Source organism: Antennarius striatus, chromosome 22, assembly GCF_040054535.1.
Source record: "Antennarius striatus isolate MH-2024 chromosome 22, ASM4005453v1, whole genome shotgun sequence".
Taxonomy (NCBI): Eukaryota; Metazoa; Chordata; class Actinopteri; order Lophiiformes; family Antennariidae; genus Antennarius; species Antennarius striatus.
Genome location: NC_090797.1, coordinates 11,167,978 through 11,188,846, shown reverse-complemented (window position 1 = coordinate 11,188,846; position 20,869 = coordinate 11,167,978). Strand labels below are relative to the sequence as shown.

General features: G+C 40.6%; 3 protein-coding genes across 7 annotated transcripts in view; 2 read left to right on the top strand and 1 right to left on the bottom strand.

Moving 5' to 3' along the window:
• cdk17 (cyclin dependent kinase 17) overlaps nucleotides 1-3,612 on the top strand; it is a 28,745-nt gene extending 25,133 nt beyond the window's left edge. For both annotated transcript variants that reach the window (XM_068307338.1, XM_068307339.1), the window contains 3 exons: nucleotides 35-125; nucleotides 218-295; nucleotides 656-3,612. In XM_068307338.1, the coding sequence (XP_068163439.1) occupies nucleotides 35-125; nucleotides 218-295; nucleotides 656-696 (210 nt within the window). In that variant the 3' untranslated portion in view covers nucleotides 697-3,612. The remainder of the gene's footprint in view (nucleotides 1-34; nucleotides 126-217; nucleotides 296-655) is intronic.
• Nucleotides 3,613-3,686: 74 nt separating this feature from the next.
• Nucleotides 3,687-10,915, bottom strand: elk3 (ETS transcription factor ELK3). 2 transcript variants are annotated; one of them, XM_068307341.1, is made up of 5 exons: nucleotides 10,667-10,915; nucleotides 7,932-8,167; nucleotides 7,092-7,817; nucleotides 6,183-6,243; nucleotides 3,687-5,158 (listed from the first exon to the last, which is right to left on the bottom strand). In XM_068307341.1, exons 2-5 carry the CDS (start codon nucleotides 8,136-8,138, stop codon nucleotides 5,037-5,039), a joined length of 1,116 nt encoding a protein of 371 aa, XP_068163442.1. In that variant the 5' UTR covers nucleotides 8,139-8,167; nucleotides 10,667-10,915; the 3' UTR covers nucleotides 3,687-5,036. The 2 variants fall into 2 exon arrangements, with proteins under 2 accessions (XP_068163442.1, XP_068163441.1); XM_068307340.1 differs by having other exon boundaries at nucleotides 6,183-6,305; nucleotides 10,667-10,909.
• A 677-nt stretch (nucleotides 10,916-11,592) lies between these two features.
• Nucleotides 11,593-19,753, top strand: hcfc2 (host cell factor C2). 3 transcript variants are annotated; one of them, XM_068307335.1, is made up of 17 exons: nucleotides 11,597-12,000; nucleotides 12,745-12,893; nucleotides 12,988-13,148; nucleotides 14,083-14,288; nucleotides 14,486-14,570; nucleotides 14,684-14,787; nucleotides 14,975-15,205; nucleotides 15,279-15,488; nucleotides 15,582-15,646; nucleotides 16,147-16,210; nucleotides 16,480-16,533; nucleotides 16,602-16,639; nucleotides 16,716-16,853; nucleotides 16,965-17,150; nucleotides 17,264-17,561; nucleotides 18,066-18,126; nucleotides 18,222-19,753. In XM_068307335.1, the coding sequence occupies exons 1-17, from the start codon at nucleotides 11,685-11,687 to the stop codon at nucleotides 18,229-18,231; spliced, it is 2,376 nt and encodes a 791-aa protein (XP_068163436.1). In that variant the 5' UTR covers nucleotides 11,597-11,684; the 3' UTR covers nucleotides 18,232-19,753. The 3 variants fall into 3 exon arrangements, with proteins under 3 accessions (XP_068163438.1, XP_068163436.1, XP_068163437.1); XM_068307336.1 differs by having other exon boundaries at nucleotides 11,598-12,000; nucleotides 14,083-14,285; XM_068307337.1 differs by lacking the exons at nucleotides 18,066-18,126; nucleotides 18,222-19,753 and having other exon boundaries at nucleotides 11,593-12,000; nucleotides 16,726-16,853; nucleotides 17,264-17,483.
• Nucleotides 19,754-20,869: the final 1,116 nt, after the last annotated feature.

Sequence of the window (20,869 nt, the reverse complement as noted above, 5' to 3'; positions counted from 1 at the left end):
AGTCTGCTGAATATTTCCTGTTCCTGTCTCTTAGTATGAGTCCAAGAGGAGGATCTCTGCTGAAGATGCCATGAAACATTCCTACTTCAGGCAGCTTGGGATGAGAGTCCACACACTGCCTGAGAGTGAGTTTAAATGTTGAAGTCTCGTTCTTTCCTGGATGTTCTGTGTTTCCTTTCCCACCACCCGCTGCAGATTCAACTTCTCTGTTTTATAGGTATATCAATATTCACATTAAAAGAGGTGCAGCTGCAGAGAGACCCAGGCTACAGGAACTCCTCGTACCCGGATTCAGGTGTGCAAATATCCCAACACACACTTCGTCATTCTTCAGAACATTGGACAAATAATTTATCTAATCTTGAGGTACAAGAAAGCAGCAAAAGGTTAGTTAAGAAATGCATTTAAAGCAGGAGGCACCAAGCTCTGTAAAGGTTTAGTTCATAGTTTGAGTCAAGCTTGAGAAAGTTTCCCACTCTGCATACCTCACACCTCCAGTAGGGAACACCGGAAAAAATGATTCTGTAAAAGGATTGTCCGTGTCAGACAATCTTTATTTAACAGGACTTGTTTCAAGTAAGTGATATAAACTGCCTGGAGTCAGGGGATTATTTGACAATGGATTTTTTTATGGGAATGAATCCTTTCTTTCCAGGTAACGGCAAGATCAACCGGAGGCAGAGCATGCTCTTCTAACGTCTGATGAAGAGGATGGTCCACTACCCGACTTCCTCACCAATTCCCACCAATGTGTCGCATGAGCCCGCCTCCCATCGGAGTTAACCCCCCCATCCCCTCCCTTCCTCGTGCACACACCCACATGTAAACACACACACACCCTGAGAGTGAGTGACTCTGGGTTGAATCTATTTGGAGACTGTGTTTATTTATTGGGGGCGGAGTGAGGTTGAATTTTTTGCTGCTAAACTACTACTGTCTGTATTTAACACACAGTGTGTATGTGTGTGAGTGTGTGTGTGTGTGTATGTGTGTGTGTGTGTGTGTGTGTGTACATGATGTGAACTTCTGTGCACAGTCAGTACAGTTACTGTTGTTTTTCTTCTACAATTCTTTGTATGAGTTAGAATCCAACTGATGTTGTCGACTCTGTGATCCAAGTTGTTGTTCTCGTTGTCGTGCTTGGAGATCGAACTTTTCAGTTTTTTTTATACAAATATGTAAATCTATATATATTTGGAGTTTATGTTTTTTCTTCTTCGAGCTTCCGTGAATGAACGCTACAATATTTCAAGTTCAGAAAGACTGGGACAGCTAAATGGTTTTTGTTGGCGGAACAACGAAACCTCTTGTTCTCTATGAATTTTTCCGACACATTTCAGTCAGACTCCAGGAGCCCTGCTGCTTCCTGGGCAGTTCCAATGAAGGTCAAACAGCAGGACTGTGGTTACACCATTGGTCGGTGGGTCTGAGAAGCACACATAGCATCCAATCAAATTGGGAGAACAGGAAACAGACTTTCATTTATTTTCTTCTTTTGGCCAATCTGGCACAGAAATGGGACCAAAATGAAGGAATGGGCAACATTTCAGTTGATGAGAGAAAAATACAGACGATTACTGGAGCAGAACAGAAAGCCATGTGTCGTCCCACAGGAAGTCAGAAAACCTTCCCTAAAACCTGTCGCAAAACTGTAGGACTTTATTGCTTTAAAAAATGTAAGTCATGCATTATCGCTCTGTGTGCATTCAGAGATCTCACTGCAGTAACTCTTTTTTTAACTTGCACTTAGGTGTTTTTTGGAGTCAGGGATCCGGGCCTTGAGAAGGCTGAGTTAATCCAACAGTATTAAGATGTGTTTTCTGTGTCTGTGATCTTCGGCCTCTCCTTGTGAAACAACAGCATGTGGCATGTTTTTCTGAGAGGAATGTTCAAAAGCAACATGTTTTGTTTTGGGTTGTTTTTTTTTTCTTTTCAACTTGATGTCGGACCACTGCTCTTTCCAGCATTTGTGCACAAGGAAAAAAAAAAAGATTTCAAATTGAAATTTTAGATGTAACTTCACACTGTGTTCACAAGACAGTGACGCTACAGATGAAGCCATTTGAGAAATCTCACTGTTCACTGCATGTGCACTGAAGCCAATGGAAGATCTCCCTGAAATTTCTGAATCACTGAAATGTTTACATGCATGCTTTGTAGTCCTGGATTAATTCAGATGCAGTATAAAAAGATGAAGTCAAAGATATTTACGCCAGCTTAACAGCAAAAAGCATTTCATGGCTGTACAGGAACAGATCTGGATTTAATGTTTATTCTCTTTCTCGAGGGAGTAACTTTAGTAAGGTTAGAATCAAGAGCATGTTAGCTTAGAAAGAAAATAACCTGACTCTCAAATCTTAGAAAACACTTGTTTGTTAATTAATAAGGTGTGACAATGGCGGATTTGTGGTTTGAATTTTTCTTACTAAGTGTTTAGCCAAGAAGTCAGCTATGAAATTGTCATGGATTTGACCTCAAGTACAACCTTATCGTTTTTAACTTTTCACCATTACCTAAGCTAACTTTATTATAAAGTTATGTGAGCAGTGTGTATCTTTACATCTAAAAGTTAACAAGTCTGCTTCTCTAGATATCAAACTGTTACTTGATGAGACTTCAACCAGAAATGAATATGTCAGTAGAAAAAATCAGAGCAATTTGTACTCTCACATCAGTGGGGATAGAAGTGATTATAACGCATAAAGTACCAAGAATGTATTAAACATAACAGGTTAAGCAGGAGTGAGGGGGATCTAAGGGAAGGGTTCTTGTTCCTGCAGCTCTTTGCTCTTGATATCATAAAAAATTCTGTTTAGGTTTAAAAGGTTTTAACAATACTGGAGTTGTCTGTTTAAAAAGATACTGATCGGACAGGACAACTGCTTTAAAAACGCTGGTAGTCCATCCAATACTAGCATCAGTAAAAGCGAGGACATTTCAAAGCTGTATTTACAGTGTCAGAATCATGTAAACATTACTTTACTTTTCAACATTTCGGGCCCTAAAAACCTCAAAAGAAAATTAATTTTGGATTTATGAAACTTCTTAAATGAGTTTTTAATGACATTTAATTAAGAGTCAAATCTACAACAGAATTCTGATCAGAAACTGTCAGAGGTTTACATTTCAAGTATTAACACATTTATTCTGTTTACAGGAAAATAGTCATTATATTAATGGTAGACATCCTGTTAATTACATCAACCCTTTTCTTTAGGTAGCTTTAATATGAGGAAACCTTTTTTCAAAAACTGTTTTGGCATTTTTGAATTCTTTACTTTTTTTTTTCCCCTCTGAAGAATTCAGGATTATTCCAGTCTTAACTTCAGGCATTTTTTTGACAAGAACAGCAGTGACATGCATGAAAGTAGATTTCTATAATGGATAAATAATTATTGTAAACGTGTAAACCTATTCAAAGTCATGAATGTGAACATGTCTTGAGTGTGTGTATGTGTGTGAGAAAGAATGCCTGAAGCATGGAAGGCCTGCTGCGTTGTGAATTCGACCTCTGAAACACTGAGCTGCCGGTCAACAGTTGGTGTGTGACTCTTTTTACTGGAACTATTTATTTCTCATAACCATCAAAATTAAATTTAATCTGTTTCATAAGCCTTGTGCAGCAGTCATTCTTTTAGTGGTGGAAGACTCTACATGACTAAATACAATGAAAACATTTCCTGAAATTCTGAAAAGTAATTCACTTTATTCCAAAAACTAACAATTTCCTCAAAAAAAAAACACAAAAAAAACAACAACAGCAAAATATAAGCAAATCACTGAGAATACCTTTCCATTAATTACTTTATAAAAACAACCGAAGGCAGGTTCCAACAACAACAAAAGAAGCTTTTGTGCAATTTTGACCTGGAATGTCTGTTGAATCCTGGTTTAAAGCTTACAAGTCTTATTATAATGAAGGCACATTGGTTCAAGGCTGAATGTGTAGTGCATTTTTGTAAAATCCTAAAATTCTAAAAAATTTCAATGTAAAACAAAATTAGGACCGCATCATGGCGTCTTTGGCTCCTATGTCAGGGATTCATACTCTTTCAAACATTGTAGATCTGAACAACTAATAAAAGTAAAAAGAGAAATATCTAAAAATAATTCCATAACTGACTCAGATTTTTTCAGAGGTTATTAAAGAACACAGAATCACCCAGATACAGACTGTTTCTAAGAAGATTTAGCACCCACTACTGGTTAGTTGTCTTGATAAGTTAGTGTAGATCTCAGACCCATGAAAATTAAGGCTTCATTTTGAGGAATACATTTTACATTCAGGATATTTCAAATTTGATCAGATAGGTAGCTCCATCCAATGGCACGCTAGTTTGGGTTTAAGACTGGGTCCAGCCTGCCAGTCACCAATAGCTCAGTATTAATCCTTCAATCAAAAGTGTCTGTCAAAGGAACACTTGTTTAACTCAGGTTATGTTATAAAACTGCTTTGCCTGGTATTGACAGCAGTAAGTTCCTAAACTATCTTAAACTCACATTTCAACCATAAAACTAAACATTGAGCTGATAAACAGTATTTTCCGCAATATAAGGTGCACCTTAAATGAATGGCCTATTTCAAATCTATTTTCATATATAAGGAGCACTGGATTATAAGGCTTTTTTTGGGAATAAATAATTTATAGTGCGAAAAATACTGTTCTTTGGATTTCATACAGATAATGGGTTTGAATAGCCATTTGTCATCTTTCAGAAAAGCAAGGCAGAAAGGGGAATAACTTTCCTGAATTTGCCGTCAGTATCATTAAAGTTTAAACAAAGTGAGATGACATTTATAATGAGATGAAAAAATCAGTTCCTTTGCACAAGAAAGGCTTTACATCCTGAATAAAGAAAAACACCAAAAGAAACACAAAAGCAGTGACCTGTAGTAAACAATGAAATATAGAAAGGCTACTCTTCTTAGAGAGCAACGCTTCAAACTGAAGCTCCTGTTTCTTCATGTCATGAATTCAAAGAACAGGTTTCGGATCAGACCCAGAGGGAATTCACTCCTGTGTGGTTCTTCATCATCAGGGTCGAAGGCTGATGCGCCGGTTTGATGATATCAGGACCTGTGGGAGCTGGAGATCAGCAGAGGACTGTCCACACTGGATAAGGGCACCGGGATAGGTCCATTCAACAGTGTGGGGAACTGTAATAAAACAGTAGAATTAGAGAACACAGCGACAATTTGACCCCTCACGCTATAAGAGGAAAGAAAAGAACATTTTTTTGCACCCACGACTAAAACTGAAGAAGCAATGCAGCTAATTAAATGGAATTAATAATGAAAATTCATAGAATTTCAGAAAAAAGTGACAAAAAGAATTTTGACATTCATTTTGATACTATGCCAACAAATTAAGGGTAAATGTTCAAATCTTAATGCAGTCATTTTGAATCATACATCGTGGATACTAAATGCTCGAATTTCTTTTATATTTGTTATGTGGGAGAGTGCATTGATTCGGTTTATCCCTATGATACTAACGATGTCACATAAGACATGCTAACACTGAAGCCGAGGCTAGATGGTGCTTTCACAAAAATTTCTTGATAAAAGTGATGAATGAATGTTGTTTTACATGTATGTTCATCTCACTAGTCTGAACTTGTGTTATTTTACTAATATTATTACTCTGGGGACCAAACAGCGTTGTGGAGACTAAATGCTTGTAATCGGATACTTACATTTATGTTCTGCGTGTGTGTGTGTGTGTGTGTGTGTGTGTGTGTGTGCACGCGCCAGGATTAACATCAGCGGGAGGTGTTCCTGACCAACCAGCCCTCTCCCTTTTCCCCCCCGAGCAAATAGGAAGTTGCCCCCTCTTCTTGTCCACACCAGAACGGAAACATCTGTAGCTTATTTTGAAACCCCCGGCACACTGAACACTGAGCTGACACACATGCCGACACACAAAACAACTAGTGGGGTAAATTTGTGTTGTGAACTGGAATAGGGGTTTGCAATGTGTAAATATTTGAAGGCAGTCAGAGACCTTGAATGAGTGTGTTTTCCCTGAGAGCACAGTATAGAACTGAAAAATTTGGCATTTGTCTCAAATTATTATTCATGTGTGTGAAACTACCGCATGTGTTTTCTTGCACACTTAGCAGAGTCACATTCATTTGGACATTAGAAAAACAGGCATCAACGACAACAACCCAAGCATTACCTGAAACAGGGGGGAATGGTTCTGCAGTTGGGCTGGGCTGAGGGGTCCCACAGGACTGAGGCTGGACCAGAAATGGATATTGGAAAGAAGAGGACTGGGGGTGAGCAGCAGACCAGACGGAGTCTACGTTTTAAAAAAAAAGGTCAGAGAAGAAAAAAAAAAAAAAATACACGAAGATGGAAATGATGGTGTTTATTCTGGCAATACGTCCACGGCGCAGCACAAAGTCGGCGGTGAAGCTGTCGTATGTTTCAGTGCTCAGTCAAGTCTGCCCTCTAGTGAACTCTAGTCTTCACAGACAGACGGACTTAGCAGACTGACTCCAGGCAGGTCAGGAAGCCCACCTTATACAACATTCATGAGCTCTATTTTCCCCCGTTTCAGTCACAAACCAAAAAGTTAGAAATAGGTTTACCTACAGCCCCAACAGGGGCTGTTGGAACGACACATTTTGAATTCTGGAAGTGCGTTTTAAGCCCCGTAGATACTTAACCAAAAGGTGTTCCTTCCTAACAATTTCTCATGCAAGACGTAAGGTTTAGCATGTGTTTTTATTTTGCGTCGGTTCTGTCCTGTAAACTCAGCAGCCTCTCATTGCTCAGGCTGGCTGAAAGCATCATTTGAATGCCTGAGCCCTGTCATGCCGTCCTAGTTTGGTCAATGTGTTCTTTCCAGTGAAGCAAGAGCTTCAGGAACATATGGCTTCACTTACTGAACCTCCTCCCTCCCTCGCCTCCTCGAATCTTTCCACTCACCTCTTTCCATCTCCTCTCTGCCTACAAGTTTAACTTCCTCCATCCCCCCAGAATCTGTGTGTGTGTTGTCCGTTGTGTTTTTCCGTGACTGTATTTACAGAACAATCGGTGACTAAAGTAGTGTCAGCACACACGCTTGCATGTCGTGTTGTACCTGGGCAGTGAAGAAGGTAGGGGTCAGGGACCCTGAAGGTAGCGCCGGGCTGTTGAGAGCAATGGAGACGAGGTCACTTCCTGTTAGGAGGAGGGAGGAGGCGGAGATTTCCAAACCTTTGGGCTTTCTGCTTTTAAGAGGTATGCTATTGGCCAGTCCCCTCCTCTCTGGCATGATGGTGCTCTGTGATCTCACTCTCTCCCTCTGACCAGATGACAGGTTTAGAGGTTGAGTGCTCTGCTCTAACTCACCAGTCTCTGTGCTGTGGCCCCGCCCTCTCCACACTGTGTGGGTGGGGCTTTGTGGCGGCGAAGAGGAGCAGGAGGAAGACTGGGCTTGTTGAGGAGACGGTCTGGAGGAATGGGAGGTCTCAGTCGGGGCTGGAGGTGGGGTGGATGGTAGGGAACAACGGCCACGGTTGGTTATGAATCTGATGACAGATGAGCTGTCGTCATGGCGATCTGGTCTGGGCTCCGTCTTGACTGGTTGGTGCGGTTCTAAAGGTTGTTTCAGGGAGTTGACTGTGAAGGAGGAGTACAAGCTAGACTGGAGATATTGGTTTCTCCCACCTCCATCCTCATCTTCAGCTTCAGGCTCTGACATCACCCCCCCATTTTCCTCAATGCTGCAGCCCAATTCCACCACTGCAGGGTCCATCTTCAGAATTTCAGGGAATGACACAAACTTGTAGACAAACTTCTGGCCAATCACTTTCTTGATTATATTCTGTAAAGGAAACAAACTTTGCAGGTTAAATCTTTTGATTTCAAGTGAGTTTCATGAAACATCAAACCACCCATCATTAGAACAACAGGACATTTCCATGTGAAGGTTGCGTACTTTGTCATAGTAGTAGCGCAGGGCTCTGCTCAGCTTGTCATAATTCATGTTGGTCTTGTTCTTGCGCAGCCCCCAGAGCTTGGCCACTTCCTCTGACTTGAGCAGCTTGAACTCGCCGTCATTTGAGGTCCAGCAGATGAGATGTTTGTGGCTTTGGTCGAGCAGCAGCTGCAGGAGAAACTGCCAGAGCGTGATGGAACTCTCCATGACAGGACGACACCGGAGACACAGGCAATCTGCAGAGGAGAATGGAGACTCAAGTCAGTTCAGCGATATTATCAACAGCACGAATCAGGAGAGTGGATGAGGAAAGAAACACAGAAGACTTCATATCTCCAACAAGGCCCAACTGTTACCTTTAATTCAATCAAGCCTCATAAAAAAAAAAAATCAAACCCCCAACAAAATTCAATGTAAAGCTTGTGGATCCACTAAATTATTCCCTGGAAATTTTAAACTGAAAATAATTCCCTATCATGCAACTACATAAATAATTTTTTTTTAAAGGATTGGGGTATGTTCTGGTGCAAGATCCATCCTCTGACCAAATTTTATGTACAGTATTTTCTGCACTATAAGGTGCACTGCTTTTATTTAATTATATAAGTAACACCTTTAATGAATGGCCTATTTTAAAAAAAATGTTCACATATAAGGCACACTGTCAGTTTTTAAGAAAATTAAAGGCTTTTAGGTGCGCCTTATAGTGTGGAAAATACTGTAAATACATAAGGTAGTATTTTCATAATCCTGCTGTGAAATTAACAAACCAGTGGGTAGAAAAATCACCTCCTTGGTGGAGATCAAACCTGTTACAATATATCTTAATCCAAATTCAAAATATGGGGGAAGTTTCTGCTTTTTAACTACTAAATGTCTGAATGCTGCTTGGTTCTTACATTAACTAGTCATAACTTGCATGGGCCTGAGGTACAACCTGGACTTGTCACTGATATATACCTAGTAAGAGAAATATGTGGGCAGTGAAGTCAATGATAATCATTGTGGACTAATTGTGTCTGAGACACTTTTTAAAGCATGTGATTCATTCTGCTCTATTTGCTGTATACCTTTATCTTAACTGTTTCGCGTGTGCTTGTGTGTGACAGATATAAAATGAGGAAGAGGGCCGGATGTTGCTTGGCTTTTGAATGTTTCTGTTTCCATGGTGATAAAGCAGGATGTGGTCAGTGACCTTCTGCCAAAACAAACAAGGGTCTGACCTGGAAACTACTGACAGCCTCTGACCACACACCTGTCTGCTTCTCTGTCGCCTTTGTTTGTCCTCTCTCACCCCCCCCCCCATCGTTACTCCAACCAGTTTCACAATGACAAGGTGCAGTCCATTAATTTCAGAATAATTAAACTGAACACGATGCACATCTCTCCGTTTTCTCTCTCTTTCCAAAAACATCTACATCCATCAGAGAAGGGAAGATTTATGCGGTGCAAACAATAACCCGCCACCATGAACACACACACACACACACACACATACACACACACGCACACACACACACACAGAAACACATATCCTTGCTTCCGTTTTCCTGCATGGGTGTGTGTAAAATGATGGAAGAACTGCAGTGCTGTCTTCCCATCTAAATGAGGACTTCCTGTAATTCAGTTTCAGGCACGTCTTCCTGGAGAAAGGAGTCCCCTCTCAAGGGGGGGGCGGGGGGGGCGGATGTCCTGTTACTGGGAACCAATAGAGACCTGAATACATTCACCCATCCACAGCAACATATGGAGAATGCATCTATGTTCTGCTGTCAGACTCTGATCTATGGTCACTGTAGGGGCAACACATTTAATACCTTAAGTCGATAGTTATAAAACTCATTGTTAGGACATCACACACCTCCAGGTGTTAAAAGAAACCTCCAAGATATTGTGTATTGGTTAGTCAGTCTCCACTCTGGAACTCCAGGGGAGAGGATGAGTGAGGAGAATTTGTTATCCCGTGGTTTTAAACAAACCTGTCTCTTGGAATGGGATCAAAGACATTGTATGTTTGTGAATTATCCACACATAAATATTAAGATTTCCTCTAATCTGAATCTAATGTTTAAAAAATGCAAAATACAGACTAGAGTTTACTTCAGACACTGAACATCTTCAATATAATTGTAATAACAAGAATTAAAGCACTGAATATGATTGAACATCCCTTTAGTTAGAGTAGTATGTTATTTGTGGAACAATAATTGTGCCTATGTGTGCATGGATATGGAGGGGGGGAGGGAGGGGGTCAGCCGGAACTCAAATGGTTCTTTGTTTTGCACCAGTGACTCATTTTTAAGATGCTGTCCGCTGCCAACATCAATCCGGAAGCTCTTGGCAATTACTCTGCTGGTCCAGACAAACCAGAAAGTCTTCTGCTATATTTTTGAAGGAGACATGGCAAAAAAGTTTTCTCAATAGCTGGTTGACAATCATTCTTCTTTTGTCTATTCTATTTTCAAATGGAAATCGCCAATTTATAGCATGTGTCTGCGCCAAAACAGAAAACAAGAACAGCTTTAATGTCCCTTACGCGAAGCTATGACGCGCTTTACGCACAGGTTTAACACTTCAGTGCGGCTTCAACGTGGCTTTTAGTGTGATATTGAGAATTTGAACATGATCAGTTTTTAGAAAATACAACATCACTTGATAAAAGTCCACCTCTTTATGTCTGTTGTGCAGGAACGCTTCTAGAGACTCACAAGAAGGACACGTAAAGTTGCACTCACCTTTCTGCTCTTCTGTCCGTCTGCCCTGCGTGATGCGTGTTTTTGGATTAAAGCGATGTGTGTGTGTTGTGTCTGGGCTCCATGCCGCTGCTGCTGCTGCTGCTGTCTGAAGGCAGATCTGCTGCTTTTCTCTGTCTTACCTCAGAGCAGGAAGTCAGGACGCGCAGACGGAGAACCGGCGCACTTCCTTAGGCGCAGTATTCCCGTCTGTGTAAACACGCATATACGTTTACACTCTCTCTCTCTCTCTCACTCTCTCTCTCTCGCTCTCTCTCTCTCTCTCTCTCTCTCTCTCTCACACACACACACACACACACACACACACACACACACACACACACACACACACACACACACACACACACACACACACACACACACACACACACACACACACACACGTACGCGCGCACAATCGCCATTTCCCATAAACACACTCCCTCCTTTAAAAGACTCATACGCACGTACACGGGCCGCAGTCACGCACACGCACGCACGCGCACACACACACACACACACACACACACACACACACACACACACACACACAATTCCGGCTGCAATCAGAGCTGAATGACGTCACTTTCTTCCTGTTAGGTTCCTGTTCCTGCATAAATAGACAGACAGAGACAGTGGGATAGATAGATAGATAGATAGATAGATAGATAGATAGATAGATAGATAGATAGATAGATAGATAGATAGATAGATAGATAGATAGATAGATAGATAGATAGATAGATAGATAGATAGATAGATAGATAGATAGATAGATACTTTAATGATAGATAGTTAATCTTTTACCGGGACACTTTCATTGATCGTTCATACGATGGTCACTCATACACCAACAAATAAATATAACCCACTTTTTTTTTTTTTACCTGAAAACTCTTTATGTCTAAACTAAAACGAGAGTGAAAATCAAGTGTTCAATGAAACATTCTGATCACAACATAAAGAAATATTACAGCAGTGTGTGTGAGACACACAATGGTTCACTAGCATTTTGATTCTAATGAAAGTGTTCTTTTTTTGTATTTTAAAGAACAGTCAGAGTGAGACGTCATACTTTTGTTCACTCTATGTTTGGACTTCCTGTTCACGGTGTCACGCAGCTGCGTCTTTGAATCCTCAGCAGCGCCAAACTCGGTTCCCTGACGAGAAAATGAGTGCAGGGACGGAGGAACCCCAGTGGAGGAGAGTCCGTTCGGTTACCGGGGTCATTCCGCGGTCCAGACACGGACACCGTGCAGCTGCAATAAGAGAACTGATTATTGTGTTCGGTGGCGGAAATGAAGGAATAGCGGAATCTCTCCATGTTTATAACACTGGTAAGCTAACGTTAGCTTAAGCTAACTAGCATGTTAGCAGCTAATGTTTTTAGCGAACAAGCCTTATACGTTTAGCCTCTACGTATTGTCTAGTTATAGTAACAAGGTGACTTTAATATAATTCTGGTTGTGGTATTATGGGTTTTGTTTTATTATGACCAGTCTTCAGCTGTTTATATATGTAAATGTAGTTTGCTAGCTAGCTTCACTAGCTGTTGGTGTTATGAAGTTATAGTATGGATTTGACCATAATAAAACGTATCTGAAAAATGCAAACTCAGATTTGTGCAGCATCATTGCCCTTTTTATGTAAGGTTACCTCAGACATTGATGTAGAAATTTGGAAAACCAGCTTAGCTAAATGTAGCTATAAATACACTATTTACAGTGTTTTTAAAGGAAGTGTTGACAGGGCTTGAGATGTTTCACTTCGGGTGTGTTTGCATCAACATGATGCTTAGCTAGGCACTGAGTGCAATTTAGATTTGTCACCAAGAAAGCATACTAAATAAATTAAAGTTGTATGCTGTGATGGGACTTTTTCCCTGTTAAATAAAGGTTAGAAAAAATAAATTGATTGGAGAAGAACAAGAGTCAGTCGAGCTCACTTTTGACTGGAAGTAGGGGCATGGTACGGAAATATCTTAAGTTGTCTTCCGGTAGAGTAAATTAACTATTAACTGGGGCATCATTCATAAAGATATTCAGCCCAAATCTAAGGCTGACATCTGGGTTTTCTTCCAGTCTCAAAGCAGTGGTTTCTGCCTGCGGTCAGGGGTGACATCCCACCGGGCTGTGCTGCTCATGGCTTTGTCTGTGAAGGTACACGAATACTAGTCTTTGGGGGCATGGTCGAGTTTGGGAAATACAGCAACAACCTCTATGAACTTCAGGTAATCCCGATATATTCCAGCAGTCTTTTTTTTTTTATAAGCATTTTGCTGTGGTGATGAATTGTAAATCTTGACTTTCACCCATTTTGTCAAGGCTAATCGCTGGCTGTGGAAGAAGTTAAAGCCCCGAGCGCCCAGGAATGGCTTACCACCCTGCCCTCGGATTGCTCACAGCTTCACGCTTGTGGGTAACAAGTGTTTCCTGTTTGGAGGACTGGCAAATGACAGTGAAGACCCGAATGGCAACATACCAAGGTGCTTTAGAAAGACATGGACGTTTATGTTGGCCTTTTGAGGGCAGACTGGTTCTACTGATGTCTTCCTGATTTTGTTTTGGACAGTTGGTGCTCTTATCTCTACATTCTACCTCACACTGACTTATCATTTAACAGTACCTGCAATCTTCTAGTGTTTGATGTAGGGCTATTACCATTGACAGTTCTTATTGGCATGTTTTGATTTAAATATTAATCAATTACTTGAAATACAGTAATTTGGTTTAATATAACATTGCAATGCAATTCATTTATAATTCAATAATATCCCAAAGGTTTTTATTATTTAAAATGTAAAGTTGGAACTGATTTTCTGGAAGGACATGCATTCAGGAATTAGGGGTATGAAATTATATCTAGGCACAGTGAATTATTTTTGTTTGTCTAAGCTTTTATTTTTTTCCAGCTTTACGATATATCCTTAACAGTGACCATTGAAACATCATTTTTTGTTGGTGAATGGAATAGGAAACATGCAATGAAGATGCTGCTCTGCCATGAATAAAGAATGAAAGTTCAGTGTGAAAGGTGGTTAAAGAACAAGAAGTCTAGTGGCTGTCAGAAAACATCCAGTGATTTATGAGGCCCAATGTCAACTGGGAACAAAAAAATATTCAAGATTAGGGTAGCTTGTTGAGAGGTACAAATGCATAAATCCAAATACAGCACTGTTATTTAAAGCAAATACTTTGACTGTTACTATGTCATCTCTGGCACCCCAGGGACCCCGGATCAACCATGACAGGGCCTGGAGGTGGAGATGGAGAGAGTCGATAAAAATGGAGTTAGGACACATGGGACAACTAGAGTTTGTTTTGTGCTCCCATCCATTGAGCCTCAGTGTTTGCATAGCAGAGACAAGAGGTTTAGATGAATAGGTGTTGCATAGTTAAATTTATATTTTATGATCTCAGATACATGGGTGACTTCTATGAACTGGAGCTGCAGCCAGTGTCAGGCGCAAGAGGCTGGAGCATCCCAGAGACAAAGGGTGGTGGTCCTTCGGCACGGGAGTCCCACTCCTCAATTGCTTATACTGGCTCTGGTTCCCCAAAACTCTACATCTTTGGAGGGATGCAGGGATACCGTTTAAATGACCTCTGGCAGCTGGATCTAGGTAGTATGTCTTTTTTTTAATTCATATATTCATTTTATTAATCAGGTGGATTCTGAGAATGTGGGATAGTTTAGTTAATCCTATTGTGGCTCTGCAAAATTCAATGAGACAATTTGGCCAGTTTTTCAATTTGGTTGTTGCATTGCTTTGAACTAAATACAAAATTGTTATTGGCTATTATACATGATTCTGTACTTCAGACACAATGGTGTGGTCAACACCTCAAACCAGGGGTACGGTACCACTTCCTAGAAGCCTTCATTCTGCCAGCATCATTGGAAACAAGTAAGTCATCCCTCGTAGTCATTGTCGTACTTCAGTCAGTATCTTGCTTTGATGTAACACCTGACTAGATCTGACTGGCCTTTGACAACTGCAGTGAGTGACTCTGTCTGCAGGATGTATGTTTTTGGTGGTTGGATTCCTGTTCCAGAGTCAGACAAGAACAATACCCTAGGAACTGAATGGATCTGCACAAACTCCCTAAGTGTGCTAAACTTGGGTCAGTACATTTCTCTAAACTGTCATTACTTTTCTCCCTGGGGGAAGTTCCAGAGATCTTTACTAATGCTGTCAAGATAGCTGCACTCCTTTAGGACAAGTTCTAAAGGCTTAATGCAACAGGATCTTGGGTTTTCTGCATCATTCAGAGGCCAGCATGCTCACGCTGTCCTGTTTTTGTGTCACAGACACCATGAGCTGGGAGAACCTAGGGCCGGAGCAATGTGACGATATTGAGTCCCAGCTTCAGAGTGAGGGGCCACAGACTGATGACCCACATGCCTGTTGGCCCAGAGCCAGGGCCGGCCACTGTGCCACTGTTGTTGGGTCCAGGCTTTACATTTGGAGTGGCCGTGATGGATTTCGGAAGTGCTGGAACTACCAGGTCTGCTGCAGGGATCTCTGGTACCTGGAGACAGGTGAGAGCTGACGAGGAGGGGGTTCCAAGAGAGGCAAAACGGAATGAATTGTCATCATCACAATTCTCATCAGATCGCCCAGCATGCCCAGAGGGAGTGTTACTCATCAAATCCACAGTCAGCATGCTCCATGTGGCGTGGCGCCCCCTGGCGGCAGCAGACTGCTACATCCTTCAGATCCAACCGTTGTATCTTCGGAGAGCCGCTACCAGCAATCCTGCAGCCAAACCAGTCCATCTGAGTGGACCAGATGGACTGCACGGAACAGACAACAACTCTACTAGTAAGGAGTCATTACATATTCTATTATATTTTGCTGTAGCATAAAAAGGTATCCATCACGCAACAGTTAAACTCTTAACTTTTCCATACTCAGGTGTTCACTCCCACCAACTTCAACCTGAAGGAAACACAAATTCAGAAGCCAAAGCATCAGCTCAGGTTAGTTAGACTTGAAATAGTGCCAAGTCCTGAAATGACCTTTTTTTATTTTTCAAATTTGTAAAGAAATGTCAACATGAACACCAACCTTTTCATTTTCCATCAAAGAGCAGTATTATATTTAATTTGCAGAACCTTGTAATAATAGAGATACAGGTAGTCCTTAAGATACAAATTTCTAATTTCAACATTCATAAATAAAAACATGCCTGTTTGTTAACATTCCACGTATTCAAAATGTTTTAGTGTGAAAGGAGCATCTTTCAGAGGCTCAATTGTTAGCAAGCAAGAGTGGGACCAGGCTCACCACTGAACCATGAAACACTCACAATGAAACATGTGATTGAATGAAGGAGAAACTCGACCAGCATCTGGCAATACTCTAGAAAAACCATCATTAGTAAACAATTTACAAATGATTTATTTTTTTTGTTTGCAGCTGGTAGTGTTTTAATGTTTGGGAATCGGAGTTGTAGAACAAACAAATCTTTTTTTTACAGAATATTTCAGCACGAGAGGAATCTACAACAAAATCCAATGGCTCAGCAGAATCTAGGGCACAAGGTGAGACTGGGAGAGGGACCGTAAAGGACCCTCGTACAAATCAGTGCAGTGAGTGATCATACAGCAGGTTGCACAAACTGATCTTTGTGTTTCTGTGCATTTAATTGTTAATGGTCAACTAGTCTAATGTATATATATTATTTCTCATTATGTTGATGCTTTAATCTGCACTGAACTAGTCAAATCATTTTAAACTGTCTCTAATTCCAACTGAAGCTTTAGTGCCACAACCGTTTGTCATTCATGATCCACTGACTTGTTGGTTGTAGGTTTTGGACTGCAGACATCAGTAGCAGAGATCAGCAGCTCAGTGCAGCAGACAGGTAATGATGAAATGTCAAATATCCCAGATGAAACAGACTTCACCAGGCCATCCCTTTTGCTTTCACAGCTAAAAGGAAGACAGATCTCGACTCAGACACAGATCAGGTGTGCTATATTTCTGTTCGCTGATTGCTTGCTCTTAAAGGACCATGAGCCTATGAAATTCTCCCTCTTTGTCCAGGAGAACCCAGATGAGGCTGTGTGGTTTGATGTTGGTGTTTTCAAAACACTCTTCTCAGAGGTCAGCCACTACTTCCTTCCTGCTGACAGTGAACCTACCAGTGCCATCAGTAGCAGTCGACCCTCAAATACTAAAGAGGTGCCAAAAATAATCAGCTCAGTGCTCATTGGTCAGCGTGTGTTGTGTTTATCCCTGTGCTGGTTGAGCTGTACATAGCTATAATGTTGTTGGTGCCTTTCTTGACTCCAGAGGAAACTCCCTGGGCCTCAGGACTACCAAGACAGAGAGAAGCAGGAGCTTGCCCCAGGTCAGACCTACAGATTCAGAGTCGCAGGCATCAACTGCTTTGGAAAGGGAGACTTCAGCCCAGTCAGCGAGTTCAAAACCTGTCAGCCTGGTTTCCCAGGAGCACCCTGTGCTGTCAAAATTTCTAAGGTGACAAAGTACATTAATACAGAGAGATCAAGGAAATTTAATAAATGATGAGGTACTTGGCATAGTTTCCAGACTGAACCATCCCTTTCTTCTTTTTTTATTTTTTTTGGTAGGCGAACGATTCGGTTCACATCACATGGGAGGCACCCTCATCTCCCTCGGGACGCATCCTGGAATATTCAATGTACATGGCAGTGAGGAAGAGCCGCTCCACCAGCTCAGAGGGTCCGGGTCAGCTGGCGTTCATCAAGATATACCGCGGCACTAAGACATCCTGCTCAGTCAGCTCCTCCCACATGGACAATGCCCACATTGACTGCTCCGCCTCCAACCGACCGGCTGTTGTCTTCCGTATCGCTGCTAAAAACGAGCAGGGGTACGGCCCGGCGACGCAGATCCGCTGGATTCAAGGTGGAGGAACTTTGCTTTCTTTAGTTTCTTCTCATTTATGCACTAGCAGTCAAAAGTTTGGACACAACTTCTCATTTAATGGTTTTCTGTATTTCCAGAATGAAGGCATCAAAACTATGAAGCAAGTTATGAAAATATGTAGCAAACAAAAATGTGCTCCTTTGTCCACTAACCTGCTGCAGAGAGCTGCTGTTTTTTAACTGCTGAGCTAAATGTTCTTCTAAATTAAGTTATTGGTAATGAATCAGGGTAAATAGGATGCTTTAGAACAGTTTGGACTATTTGGAATAATATGGAACCTTAGATTTTTCCATATACTGACTACATATGTTATGTATACTGATATAAATAAATTAGGAAATGCCACTTTTTGCTCAAATATACATGAAAGCAGAAATATTTTTCCCCGCTATGATGCCACTTGTATGTTATCTCATTATCTACTGGGTGATGCTTCTGTCATTTCCAGTTAAAAAAAAGATTTGCTGGTTTTTGTCTTTTTAGATCCTTGTAATTTCCGAGCACTAGACACCAGTGCTGAAGGGGACCAGGATGCTGCTGACAGGTAACCAGTGAGACACGTCTGAACTGGTTTTAATATTCACGTCATAGATCTGAATCTTTAATTCTGCTTCTCTCATGTCCAATTTTTTCTTGCAGTTCCAGCTGAAAATCAAAGACGGCATGTTACGGAAATATAATGTCCCCTCAGGAAGTCAACTGTTTTCCAACCAGATTTTTTGTATAATATAGATTGTTAATTTATTTTTTTTAATCTATTTTAAAATTTTGTTGTAAAAAGATGTTTTTATAATAACTTTGATCACTTACTAGCTTTCATTAAACAAATGTTTTGCTAAGTAGTAATATGAAGACACTCTAAAGTTAGAATTCAGAGGTTGAAGAGGCATCAGTGTTCGATTTGTGATAAAGTAGGTAATGATTGTGAGGGAACGTTTCTTCTTAATCTTATTGACACAGTAATGTTAATAATATGGTTATTATATTTATACTAAAATGTTGGGTAAATGTTTTGAATGATTCACAATGTGATTTTTGCTGTACAAACCCATATCACTGTCAAAATTCTAAAAAAGGCAATTTTCTGCTTCACATCTGGCTTTGGGTTTACTGGTATTTGGATCAACTGGTATTATTATTATTACGTCCCACTTCAAAGCGGTGATGTAATTGTCAGCATTCGCGTGTTCGACTGTTAGTATGTCCACCAAATATCTTCACAACCGTTGCAGATAGAAAGATGAAACAAAAAGCACATTACTTGGGCGACAAAGGGGATAAAAATGAGATGATGATTGACTTTGAGAAAATTAGATCATGGTCAAATTTAAACTTTTGTACACTCAGGAACCGGATAAGATAGAAAGACGAGGGAGAAGGCCAATGTAAGACCATAGATGCACTAGCTTTGGTCTGTGGTCAAAGCTAAGGCTTAGCTTTGTAGTCTCTGACTGCATTGGTTGTAGTTATTATCATAAATAGCACCATGGAAAAAGTGTACACGTAAAAAAATAAAACATTCGTATAAATACAACTACATGTCCAAAGGGTGTGAGGAAATTGCAATGTAAAAAGTTGAATACAGAAAACAAGGATTGGCAAGTTATTGGGATCCCATGTGTAATTTAACTGATCAACAGTTCATTTCAGTCATTTTTTGAGCCACTCCTTCCATTTTTTCCAGTCACGTGGGTTTCTGGAGCCGCTCCAGAGGCGCCACCAGTGCATCCCACAGGACAGCAATTCATATACAGTATTGCAAATATTTTTGAATTATGTGGTGTGCTCGCAACATGTTTGATAAAAGAGGAAGTCATATTTCCCTCTGTGTTCACCTCAGTAATGTGAACTACTCACATTACTGATACTAAAGACAGCAAATGTGTGATAGACATCACATTAAGAGATTTTTTTCCCCCCACAATTATTATCCACTTATCCAATTAGCAGGTATATAAAGATGATTTATTTTTGTGTAATTGTAGTTTTTCTAATGGTTCATGTGTTTATTGTTTAACGGTAACAAACTGTTTAAATAATCCAGTGACACCAACAGGAGAGGATGGTACTTGAAGCAAAATCCAGGAAAAACAAGTGTATAAAAGCACATGTGTATTAAATGTATATAAAATAGTCTCCATGATCACTGTTTCTACCCCAAATAAAAACTGACTGACATTCATTGATTGTCCTGATGACTAAACAGGTTGATGTAACATGTTCTTCACTGATAATCCAGTTTCGTGATCAACTTTGTTAATTGATCAGGTTTGAAACGATACAGTAATCCATATTTACCTACTGACATGAAATAACTTTATGACCAACTTAAACCAGTCAAATTTAATTTAGACATAATTTTAATCCATATTCTCCACATAGCAATGACATTTTCCCCGTAGATCTAACCAGAAATAAAATCTGATTTTATTTGTCGCATAATTCACTCTCTAACCCTCAACCAGCCTACTCAAGAGTAAAAATAACTTTATGCTGTTTATAATTACATAATATTGCTAATAACAAAATATAGTTTATGTACGTCTAGCTCCATTAGCCAACGCCCGTTAATACTCCAGGTAAAGGTTCCATGAAGAGAACAGTTCTACCATCGGATGACCGCCCTCCAGAGTCTGGGTCCTGCCCGGAGTTTCTTCCTCAATGTGGGAGTTTTTCCCAGCCGCTGTTGCTTATGTTTGCTCTGGAGGGCACTGTTGGCTTCCTGTCTGTTAAGCGCTTTGAAATATCTCCAGAAGTGATTAAGCGCTATATAAATACAAGTTGACTGATAGTTTGATCATCATCATCACACGTTTCACGCCATACGTTTTAATCGTAGTCACGATCAGTCATGCTATTAGCTCCGCGTTTTACCAACAAATCTCTGAAAAGTACTAATAACCTAGTTAAATACTGACACAACTACAATTCAACGATGAAGCCGCTACGGCGGATGAAGCTGTTCAGAAGATGAATGAATGAATGAATGATTGAACTTTGAACTTGACGCTGAGTCTGCAGGAACGCTGCCTCTGACTTCTCCCAGTCCTCCATCAAAGCACAAAGGTAACGATGGCAACCCAGAAACGACATCAAAGTGGCGTGAACAAATAAAGTACGTGATTCAGGGGGTTTCTCACTGTTAGTTAACTGAGACCAACAACTGTCATCTTGAGAATGAATTCTGTGCGGAGAAAGGGGTCCAGTCTAGTCAGGAATAACAACAGCAGGTAAAGCTGAATGTTAGCCGCTCACAGATTTGTCTGTGCGTTTGAATGATGAGGGAT